General features: G+C 40.7%; 1 protein-coding gene across 1 annotated transcript in view; it reads left to right on the top strand.

The window, feature by feature from the left end:
• Window positions 1-12,597, top strand: part of POLK (DNA polymerase kappa) — a 137,650-nt gene that overhangs the window by 100,049 nt on the left and 25,004 nt on the right. The window contains exons 11-12 of the mRNA XM_088443691.1: window positions 6,954-7,050; window positions 12,209-12,380. Coding sequence (XP_088299817.1) covers window positions 6,954-7,050; window positions 12,209-12,380 — 269 coding nt within the window. The remainder of the gene's footprint in view (window positions 1-6,953; window positions 7,051-12,208; window positions 12,381-12,597) is intronic.

Here is a 12,597-nt window from a genome sequence, read left to right as displayed (position 1 = left end):
TAAATGAAAGTCCCCTATCTCCCCCATCCTCGCACCTAGAAACATGTAGGACCTGTGGGAGAAAAGAGGGATGTGCTCTCTTTAAACTACAGTATGTACTACTATTGTCGTAATCATCTGATGATCAGTGTTCTCACCAGGCAATAACCCTTTACAATGCAGAAAACTAAAGTCCAGGGATGTTGGAACATCCCCCAGTTCCCTCTTTTAAACAGTGTGCCCCCTTAGTAATTATCATCTGGTGATCGCATGGCATCACCAGCCCATGACACCTAACATTTTTCACAGATGGGTGGGGTATGTGGTACCCAGATTTTGTGTCAAATAAAAAGAGGCTTCCCCTCATTTAATGCACTAGGTTTTCATTTACATTGTTTGTGTTTTACCTGAACATAGCACATTCTAGGGCAAAAAAAGTTATATGCAGATTTTATCATGAAAACCTACATGTAGGATGTGGCTTCTTGCTGTATTGTAAAGATGGATTAGTCTTGAAGTAAAGACTACAAAATATTTCTGTGTGGTTTTGTTTTACTGAGAAAAAAAATATCTATTTAGTTCACTCAACAAAAAAAAATGTTTTGGCCATTTTTGGTAAATTTTATTTGCCGTGATTACGATGTGATATAAACAAATGAGAAAAAAAATTAATTTTTGTGGCTACTGCATAAAGATAATACTGATATTGTAACGTGATCAGCACAAAAAATGCAAAGATAGGCTCCGCACAGTGCTTCACTGTCAAAGGGGTTGAAGATAAATATACTGTACCTACCAACCTACCTGCCATTGTTACAGGTGATTAGGGGCTCCAGATCGTGTGCTGGCTATGCCATAGTTATTATTATTATCTATACTAATATAATAAGAATGTTCTGTCTATCTGTTTATATCAAGTTGGCTCAAAAAACGACTGAACCGATTTTCATGAAAACTGCATCATCGTGTAGTGGAAACTCCTAGAAATAACCTGCACTTTGTTTCACCTCTTTCATTCAAGTTAAAGCTGAGCAATAACAAAAAACAAAATGTATTGGCATCATCACTGCAAGAGAAAGGTGTTGCACAATGTGCGTGGCCTGTAAGGGGAGGTGCTTTGGGCCTGCGTTCCCTTGAATAGGATAGGCTACATAAGTCTGTGCACAGGGCACACAGTGACATTGGTGTGAGTGGTGGGTGAATAGGATAGGCTACATAACAGTCTGTGCACAGGGCACACAGTGACATTGGTGTGAGTGGTGGGTGAATAGGATAGGTTACATAACAGTCTGTGCACAGGGCACACAGTGACATTGGTGTGAGTGGTGGGTGAATAGGATAGGCTACATAACAGTCTGTGCACAGGGCACACAGTGACATTGGTGTGAGTGGTGGGTGAATAGGATAGGTTACATAACAGTCTGTGCACAGGGCACACAGTGATATTGGTGTGAGTGGTGGGTGAATAGGAGAGGCTACATAACAGTCTGCGCACAGGGCACACAGTGACATTGGTGTGAGTGGTGGATGAATAGGATAGGTTACATAGCAGTCTGTGCACAGGACACACAGTGATATTGGTGTGAGTGGTGGGTGAATAGGAGAGGCTACATAGCAATCTGCACAGGGCACACAGTGACATTGGTGTGGGTGAATAGGATAGACTACATAGCAGTCTGTGCACAGGGCACACAGTGACATTGGTGTGAGAGGTGGGTGAATAGGATAGGCTACATAGCAGTCTGCACAAGGCACACAGTGACATTGGTGTGAGTGGTGGGTGAACAGGATAGGTTACATAGCAGTCTGTGCACAAGGCACACAGTGACATTGGTGTGAGTGGTGGGTGAACAGGATAGGCTACATAGCAGTCTGTGCACAGGGCACACAGTGACATTGGTGTGAGTGGTGGGTGAATAGGAGAGGTTACATAGCAGTCTGTGCACAAGGCACACAGTGACATTGGTGTGAGTGGTGGGTGAACAGGATAGGCTACATAGCAGTCTGTGCACAGGGCACACAGTGACATTGGTGTGAGTGGTGGATGAATAGGACAGGCTATATAGCAGTCTGTGCACAAGGCACACAGTGACATTGGTGTGAGTGGTGGGTGAACAGGATAGGTTACATAGCAGTCTGTGCACAGGGCACACAGTGACATTGGTGTGAGTGGTGGGTGAACAGGAGAGGCTACATAGCTGTCTGTGCACAGGGCACACAGTGACATTGGTGTGAGTGGTGGGTGAACAGGATAGGTTACATAGCAGTCTGCACAGGGCACACAGTGACATTGGTGTGAGTGGTGGGTGAATAGGATAGGCTACATAGCAGTCTGTGCACAGGGCACACAGTGACATTGGTGTGAGTGGTGGGTGAATAGGATAGGCTACATAGCAGTCTGTGCACAGGGCACACAGTGACATTGGTGTGAGAGGTGGGTGAATAGGATAGGATACATAGCAGTCTGTGCACAGGGCACACAGTGATATTGGTGAGAGTGGTGGGTGAATAGGATAGGATACATAGCAGTCTGTGCACAGGGCACACAGTGACATTGGTGCGAGTGGTGGGTGAATAGGATAGGCTACATAGCAGTCTGTGCACAGGGCACACAGTGACATTGGTGTGAGTGGTGGGTGAATAGGATAGGCTACATAGCAGTCTGTGCACAGGACACACAGTGACATTGGTGTGAGTGGTGGATGAATAGGACAGGCTACATAGCAGTCTGTGCACAGGACACACAGTGACATTGGTGTGAGTGGTGGATGAATAGGATAGGCTACATAGCAGTCTGTGCACAGGACACACAGTGACATTGGTGTGAGTGGTGGGTGAATAGGATAGGTTACATAGCAGTCTGTGCACAGGGCACACAGTGACATTGGTGAGAGTGGTGGGTGAATAGGATAGGCTACATAGCAGTCTGTGCACAGGACACACAGTGACATTGGTGTGAGTGGTGGATGAATAGGATAGGCTATATAGCAGTCTGTGCACAAGGCACACAGTGACATTGGTATGAGTGGTGGGTAAAGGTGCTGCTGCCACCAATCTGTATAGCACTGCCGGTCACGTGGGCCACTCCCGCGACAGGGCCCCTATGCAAAGCAATACAACTAGAACACCGCAATAAAAAAATTTCAGCAGAAGCGATTTCATCGTGGGTGAAGCCACAGACAACATCTAGTTATTAATAAAATGTTGTTCCATACCTTCACCATCTTCCACTGAGGTTTCTAAAACATCTTTCACAGACCAATGCCCCTATTTAGGCTACTGTATCATTCTAATCATACTCGCCATTCTTCCGACACAGACTTCCTGGCCTGGGCAATGGAGCTGCAAGGGGCACTCTAGTAACCTCAGGGTTACTCAGATTGCAGAAGGTATCGCAGAAGATCCTAAGACGCAGCATTCAGATCATCAATGCAGTGAGGAGGCGTCTTTTCTTCTCAGATGCCTCCTGCTGCATTACCATATCGGTTGTACGATATTGCTCGGCAGCTTCCCTATGGCTGTGCCATACCGTACAACCTTGAATCGGGCACTGTGGGCCTGATTCAGACCCGCTTGCGAGCGATGAGCGCTCGCAAGCGGGTCAATGGTGGCCCAGTGCACATGCGCACGACAGAGCCGGCTCCGCCGTGCACATGCACGAGACCTGGATAGCGACTGGCAAACCGTCGCTCCGGGTCTCGTACCAAAGGGTCGTGCTGTCGATGTTTGGTGGGCGTGGCTGCCCAGACGGAGGCGTTCCCATGGGAACGCATACCGTCTGGGGCCGGCCGCACTGACATCACAAGTGATGTCAGTGGGAGTGCTTTTGGCTCTGTTTGAGCCGAAAGCATTCCAGGGCTTGTGGCAACGAGACCCTACCACAAGGGTCTCGTCGCAAGCCCGATGGTCGCGATGGTCTTGACCATCGCGACCATCTTCCTGGCCGCTCGTTATAGCTATACGAGCGGCCAGGAGGCCGCTCTAAAAATCAAGAAGGACGGCCCTGAATCAGGGTCAGTGTACGCTAATGTTATAACATCCATAAACAGTTTTAAAGGGCAGAATTTTTTTTCTTGTGCAGTCTAGATAATGGCACCACGATAATGAGCAAGGAAAGCTCGTTTCCAGCAATGATACAAATCAAAGGTTGTGTATTACTGTGCTGACTAATATATGTGAAATAGTCAGAGTATTTATAGATAAGTCCACCATGCTCTTTGTTACTCCTGCAGGAGAGAGGTGATTCTCTTACTGAGCATGGACAGTGACTGACAGCTTGGCAGACTTGCTGCACAGGGGAAGTTCCAGTTCCGTCACAGTAATTCAATTGTCTGCTTTTCTCCGCTGTTTGATTTGTGTCAAATCCCGATCAGACACTGCCCTAAATATGCGAGCGGTGCTCCAGCTGTCTGTGATGGAGCGAGGAGGCATACGAGTCATATAGTATTTCTTTAACATAGCTGCAGTGTAATGCCTGTCTGGTTAATGTTGCATAATGTATTTTTACCTTTATGGTTCATATCTGAAAGTCAGCATGCCACAAAGCATTTGATTACTGTAGCTTACACTCGATGTGTATCTGTTCTATATTGGTAGCCGTTCCCTAGTTTAGTTAGTTACTCACAAGTCTTTTGATATTACTCATTGACAGACTATTCCCAGGTGTGGCTGTCATATGCAGCTATTGTGTAATAGGAGGAGCAGTATTTATTTTACCTTATCCATCCCCTGGTAAGCCAGCGTTAAGTAAATGAAATAATCTTTGTGCCATTTGATTGCTGTAATTAATTCTGGTGGCCTAATAAATTGTTGTGCACACAGTGTGAAGGTACAGTATTGATCTCTTTGTATTCCTTTCAAGACTCATTAGCTTCAAGGAAAGTTGCAATTAGCTTTATAGCGTTAAAGTTTAGAGCATCAAGGGGCACTTTCTTTTCTGAACAGTGGTTTATGTAAGGTGAAAGTGGTGTTGTCCATCCTATAAACTGATGGGGCATTTATGAATAGTGGGGCACTGATCGGCAGGTGCTGTAACCTAACCTATATCAATTGATCCCATGATTTCTTTGCATCTTCTAAACTGTACAAAATAAAATGGTAACTGTAAAATGATAGGTGAGTATATCGTCTTCCTTGCACAATTATCTGTTCATGGAGTTTTCATAAATGTTCTCTGTAAGCTGCAAAGTGGCCGTCACCCATTTACATCTGAAAGTGCAGTATTAATATATTATGTTAAAGTAATTTTGATGATTGCCCAAAATAGTATTAAAATATAAAGAATAACGAGTTTATTGCTTTGTAGTGCCCAGTACAGATGTGTCCTCATACACCTAGCTCAATTCGCCATGCGGTGCGATACGCGGTTGAGCTGCGCCGAGTGGTGTAGCGTCTTTATCACATCTTTTTCGCTTAATTGGAACACTCGATTCACGAGACTGCACTGATTAATTTGATATTCAATATTTTTATATCTGTGTCGACTGAGTCTGAATCTAACCCAAATATTGTAGTCTCAATTCAGTCCAGCGCTCACAAATATAATCAACAATTCACAGTAGAATAGATGTTCTAATATTATATCAAATTATTCTTATTATAACACAAAGTTCAATAGTTAGATTCTTAATGGTGAAATTTCTTCTGTGGATCACACAACACCAAAGGTCCTGTATTCTGTAAAAAGCCTCGAAGGATGGAGAAATCTCATAGCGTAACACTGCAAGGAAGTAACATATCTCAGTGCACAAATAATATAGAGAGTCCTACTGGATGATGTGGTCTACAAGGGGAGTAGACAAACCAGCATGAATGGGAGATTGTGATGCCCTAGTCTTAACCAGGTTCTACCAATTTACTGCTTCACTTTCATCACGTTGGTTCTCCGGTGAGTGTATAAAGTGGGATAACAAAGTCTGAATCTGTTCAATAGAAATTGGCGTGAAAAAAGTAGCAGCCGCTGCATCATAATACTTCGTATGCAGATTCAGACTCTATCACACACAGATATTTAAGTGTCGTATATTAATCAGTGCAATCTCATGAAGCGGTTTTGTCGCATTGCGGTTTGACTAAGACGCACAATCACGCAAAAATGACGCTCAACAAAATCAAAGTCGCACTGGACTTGGTGCGCCGAGAAGGGCTGTTATGCTCGATTGCGGCAATAGTGTATGAGCAGTGGTGGCTCCAGAGGTAGGGCTACAGTGCAGTCTAAAGTTCAAGTAGGGGAACCACACCAACTGCCAGGGGGATCGGCCGTCGATGTTTGGAAAGGCATTTGTTTGAATTTTGGACTGCGCTGCAGCCCAACCACTGGAGGCACCGCTGTGAATGAGGACACATCTATAGGTGTAAACCAGGGATGGGGACCCTCAGGCCTGGGGACTGTATAAGGCCCTCAAAATCATTTGGTCTGGCCCTCTGGATTTTTTATGCTGGCCTCATCTGGCTATCAGGGTGTCTATAATGGAACCTTGCAGCCAGAATCTATGCAGCAGTGCCGCCTGGCGCGTCCTTAGAACGCCCCAGATGGTCACACCGCTCCCCTTACAGCTCCACGGAGCATCCTCAGGATGCTTAAGACAATGCTGTAATTACTGGCATTTGTGGCCCCATCCCCGTGTGACATCAAACAGAGGGGGTGTGGCCTGCACCGGGTCCACAATAATGTTATATATATCAAAATGGCCCTCGGCAGAAAAAGGTTACCCACCCCTGGTGTAAACAGAACAAGGTTGTGGCTGACAGGATGAGGACCTGTGATTTAGGCAGGGGCTATTGTAGTTTTTCATTTATGTAAAACATTTCTGATGAGCAAATTATAGCAACTCCTACGGATACTTGTATATTCATGTGTATGTATATATATATGATCATGACTGCTAGCAAGATACATTTTAGAAATTACTTAATTGATGTCAATGTATCTTCAATAAGAAAGGTATTATTTTTGTCTTCATTAACAATTTCAGAACCTTCAGTGAGATAAATGCAGCCGGGGAACAGTATGAATTGTGTCGGGAACTCTGCAAGGACCTTGCTGAAGAGCTACGTAAAGAGGCACTAAAGGTTTGTTTTCATTTACAGACAGCAGGTTGTCAGGCATGGTGAGTTATTTGTTTTAAAGCAGACAGAATCCTTTGTCACTGACAGTATTAATGTAGTAATGTCTTGCTGCGGTTCTAATAACAGAGAAGATGACTTAGGGCAGTGTCATTCTACCATGATTGTCTGACCAGGAAGCTGCAGTGCTCTAAACACCTATCTGATTTGGAACAATCCATTTAGCATTGCTGACAAAATATATTAAAACATAAATACTGTTAAAGAAACAATGAGTGGGATAAGCGCCAATAAGTAATATACCCCTAAATTCTGTATGGATAAAAAATAAATCAACTGCAATTCAGCCTTTCAAATATAGGCATCAGCTCTCTGTCAATAAGTAGTTAGTAATGGTGAATTTACTAACAGCATAAATAGTGGTACATAGATGTTGACTATGGAGCAACCGGCTCGTTGATTATAAATATAATAAATTATGTGACTAAAACACACGTGTAAAAATATATATATATGTATATATTTTTATATATAGATGTAAATATGTAATAAGTTCTAAAGTGCAAGTGCTGCATGTGCTGAAAATGCCAAATTGTGCAAAAACCTGTTTCATGTATATACATGAATACATAGATAAAGTGCAGAAAGACTGATTAAAAAGTACATATAGTGGAAATTAATCCATTCATTAATAACACAAAATATTTATAAAAAAATAATCAAGATTAAAGTGCAACCAATAAAAGTTAAAACACATAATTTAATATGGTTCAGAATAAAAACATCACTTGTCTTAAAAAGCAAGGCAATTGATATACATACAGAGATACGAATTAATTAAAAAATAAAAAAGGTATATAGGTAGAGCAGCTTATCTGATGTAGCAACTTATTAGTTCATGTGGCAGGTGTTGAAACAACACGCCCCAACGCGTTTCGTCAATTCAGGACTTCATCCCTTGATGAAACGAAACACGTCAACATCTATGTACCACTATAAATACTGATAAGGCTGCCTTTTTAATGGTCTCATATGTATCAATCATCCATTCTTGCTTGTCTAAATGTCCCCAGTTTTGAAGTGGGAGTGGTTTATGCAAATCATTTTGAAATAAAAAGTCTGGCCACCCTCCTGGCCAGCAGAAACCCATGAGTACACAGGGAGTACATGCAAACTCCACACATATTGTCCATCACCAGGATTTGAACTCATAACCTCAGTGCTATGAGGCAGAAATGCTAATAACTATACTAAAATCCACCACATACATCCTTGTGGGCCCAAATAAGATAAAACATGGACTAAGAATTTATTTTAACTTGTCCTGTATATTCTTTATAATCAGGAGTTTTAATCATAGTAAAATACAAATTGTAAAGTATAAAGTAGGAGTAGGGGTAAAAAGAACTGTTTTTTGAACACCATCATCTTTCAAGTGACATTCATCTGTTTTTTCTGATTATATACATAAGGGTAGAGCTTCTTAAACAAGCACAGTGATGACATGGGGAAAATAGTGAAGGCAAGCAGGAAGCCATAGGCTCGACATTAGATAATGGATGGAGAATGGTCCCTCAAGAGCACAGTGGCTTATGGCAAACTAATGAAGAATGACTGTTGACTGAAACTCCCCCTCTGTACGAAGTTCAGACATCCAATTTTAAATGTATACTTTGTTCTAAAACAAATGAGTCATTTTTAAGGTCACCCACCCTGTGATTTACTGCAGTAATTGTCTCAGTGTGTAAAATTCTGGAAGGTTATTTTTATGGTGTGAAGAGAGCTAGCATAATATAAACGGAAATTCAAATGCTGCCTATAAAAAAGCATTCTGGTCAGGACAAGCACTATGAAAGTAGAACATGAAAACCGAAAGTGGAATTTTTATAGTGAATTAATACTTTGAACTTTCTAGCTATAAAACTAATTATGGTTTGTGTGCAAACTGATTTAGCAGCGTCTATACCCTAGCCAAATAATATACAGCCATGGCCAAAAGTTTTGAGAATGACAAGTATTGGTTTTCATAAAGTTTGCGGTTTCAGTGTTTTTAGACCTTTTTGTCAGATGTTACTATTGTATAATGAAGTAAAATTACAAGCATCTCATAAGTGTCAAAGGACGAAGACTTTTGGAGGATGGCCTGGTGTCAAGAAGGGCAGCAAAGAAGCCACTTCTCTCCAGGAAAAACATCAGGGACAGACTGATTTTCTTCAAAAGGGGCAGGGATTAGCCTGCTGAGGTCTGAGGTAAAGTTATTTTCTCTGATGAATCCCCTTTCAGATTGTTTGCGGAAGGAAAGGTGAGCGCTACCATCAGTCCTGTGTCATGCCAACAGTAAAGCATCCTGAGACCATTCATATGTGGGGTTGCTTCTCAGCCAAGGGAGTGGGCTCACTCACAATTTTGCCTAAGAACACAGTCCTGAATAAAGAATTGTACCAAAACATCCACCAAGAGCAACTTCACCCACTCATCCAAGAACAGTTTGTTGACGAACAATGCCTTTTCCAACATGATGGAGCATCTTGCCTTAAGGCAAAAGTGATAACTAAGTGGCTCGGGGAACAAAACATCGAAATTTTGAATCCATGGCCAGGAAACTCCCCAGACCTTAATCCCATTGAGAACTTGTGGTCAAACCTCAAGAGGCGGGTGGACAAACAAAAGCCCACAAATTCTGACAAACTCCAAGCATGAATGGGCGGCCATCAGTAAGTGTGTGGCCCAGAAGTTGATTGACAGCATGCCAGGGCGAATTGCAGAGGTCTTGCAAAAGAAGGGTCAAACCTGCAAATATTGACTCTTTCCATAAACTTAATGTAATTGTCAAAAAAACCCTGACACTTATGAAATGCTTGTAATTTTACTTCAGTATACCATAGTACAGGTTGGGTCTCCCATATCCCAAATGCTTGGCACCAGGGGTGTTTTGGATATCGGAATATTCCGTATTTTGGAATAATTGCATACCATATTGAAATGTCTTAGGAATAGGGCCCAAATCTAAACACAGAATGCATTTATGATTCATATACACCTTATACACACAGCCTGAAGGTAATTTTATACAATATTTTAAATAATTTTGTGGCTCAAACAAAGTTTGTGTAGATAAATGAAATTAATTTATATGTCATATACACCTTATACACACAGCCTATAGGTCATTTTATACTTTCTTTTTAGTAATGTGCCTTAAACAAAGTTTGTGTACATTGAACCAACAAAAAACAATGGTTTCACTATCTCAGTCATGCTAAAAATATTCCGTATTTCGGAATATTTGGATATGGGATACTCAACCTGTAACATCTGACAAAAAGGTCTAAAAACACTGAAGCAGTAAACTTTGTGATAAACCAATACTTGTGTCATTCTCAGAACTTTTGGCCATGGCTGTGCTTTCTCTTTGAAATGTTTCCGCTTTGTATGATAACATCTTAAGTGGTCCTGTCAGTATCTATGAACCTTTTCTGAATATCCAATAAAAACAGACATGCAAAAAAAGCTTAATAAAGGCTTTAAAGCAGTTTGTGAACCGTACAGTATGCAACAGACCAGATCCACCACCAAAATGTGCTTCCATCTTGAGTAAAGGTTTGGGCATAGCAGTATTATTCCAATTGTACTCCTGTATAAAGTATTTGGCAGTACTTTATTTTTTTTTTGTTATGATTATCCGTTTATTTTTCAAACAAGATTTCGAGATGCTCTCTTCGTCTTACAAATTGTAGTAAAAAAGATTCTTTATATTTGTATGTAACTGCGCAATATTCCCCGGGACAGGCAAGTGTTAAAACGACAGGTAAAATCTTCACAAAAATAACCTTGGGTAAGAAAGAATTGATTGAGTATGTTGTGCATCAAAAGATTGTCTAATTATGTTGTGGTGTTCAATTTGAGGAGAGAAAAAAGGTCGAAAATCAAAAATGTTTGTATCTCTATATGTGATCACCAGTAAAAAAATATATATTATTTTTAGAGTAAACTAATCCTATAATTTTCATTTAAAATATTTACCTTTTGTTGGTGTGTTTTGAAATGCGAAGGATTTCATTGTTGTGACTGTTCAGTAACACCATGCAGTATTTTGTTCTCGATTCCCCAAATGTTTCGGGATCTTTCCTCTTTCGTTCCATAAATTTTATTTTGGCGTCCCCCACCCATTGAGTCCATTAATTAAAACAATTTATTAAAAAATCCAAAGGTTTCGATTATTGATATTAATATTGGAATTAACAGTTTTATTTAACATAGTGGATGAAAATCAAATTGCATTTAAAAAAAATATTCTATACTATATAACAGAGGTCCCCAAACGCGGTCCTCAAGGCACCCCAACAGTTCAGGCTTTAGTGATATCCATGAGTTGGTATTAGAACCTGGAGCTGCAGTAGTAGCTACACCTACCTGTCTGTGGGCTTTCTGTAATTGCTACCATTTGGAGTTATGCTGGTGTCTAGCGGATGGATATTGCAGAGAATTCAATTTCTAATTTAGTTGAATGGAATCAATTAAATGATTTGAAAGGTTTTCTGATGTTCTTCCACCATGTATTAATATTGCATATTTGTGGGTTGTGTTGTAAAGTGCTCAGATATCTCTCTTCCGCTCATTCTGGATGAATAAGTCTACGTGCTGTGGCACCATTCCATTTCCCATTGCAGGACCCATGAGCTGTTTAAATGTTTTTAGCTTTTAAATGTTACTAGTGAATGACCTGATAAAGAGAATCTATCGAAAGCTTCTCTTGAAAAGTTATCTACTGGTTCTAAAACTAAAAATATTGTACAATAAACTACGTACATTTCCATTTATGGAAAATATTTTCCAGGTTCTCATCCAGGAAAAAGATTTTATTTATGTTTTATTTTTCTTTGTACTTCCTGTTTTAGTTGTGTTTCTAGATGTTCTTGTCCACAGTTATTTCCTGCTTTGTCTTGGGGATCAGGAGCTCATGTTTTCTAAGCATTTATTTCATTTTCGTACTATTAGTTTGGCATCTGCTCTGAGAGACAAGAGTTCAGTCAATGGGTGGGACTCCCATTTCCCATTATGAATGTATTTCACTAACCTGCTTGTGAACTTTCATCCAGCAGCCAAAAGCAACACACTGGAGCCTTACAGGATTATAACCGGCCTGTGTCTTCCTTTATTATAGGGTAGAACTGTGACACTTAAACTGAAAAATGTCAAATTTGAAGTGAAGACCAGAGCTTCTACAGTATCCTATGCAGTATCTACAGAAGAGGAAATCTTCTCTGTTGCCAAGGAAATTCTTAAGGCGGAAATTGATTTAGCTTCACCAGAACCTTTGCGCCTTAGGCTGATGGGTAAATCTAAAGTTTAATTCTATGAAATAACCCCCTTAAAATGATCATTATTTTTATTTATGGTATAGAGTACATGATTAAAATTCTTCTAAGCTCTATCATGTAGAACCTTTGACCTATGTCTCAGTGTGTATTTCATTTTTTTATTTTAGGTTGTTGATCTCTCTTATTGTTCATAGCTGTAGAATATTTTTGAGCTTTAAAAATAAAGGCTAAA

Source organism: Taudactylus pleione, unplaced genomic scaffold (assembly GCF_031769625.1).
Source record: "Taudactylus pleione unplaced genomic scaffold, aTauple2 ptg000333l, whole genome shotgun sequence".
NCBI lineage: Eukaryota > Metazoa > Chordata > Amphibia > Anura > Myobatrachidae > Taudactylus > Taudactylus pleione.
This window is presented reverse-complemented; position numbering and strand designations above follow the sequence as displayed.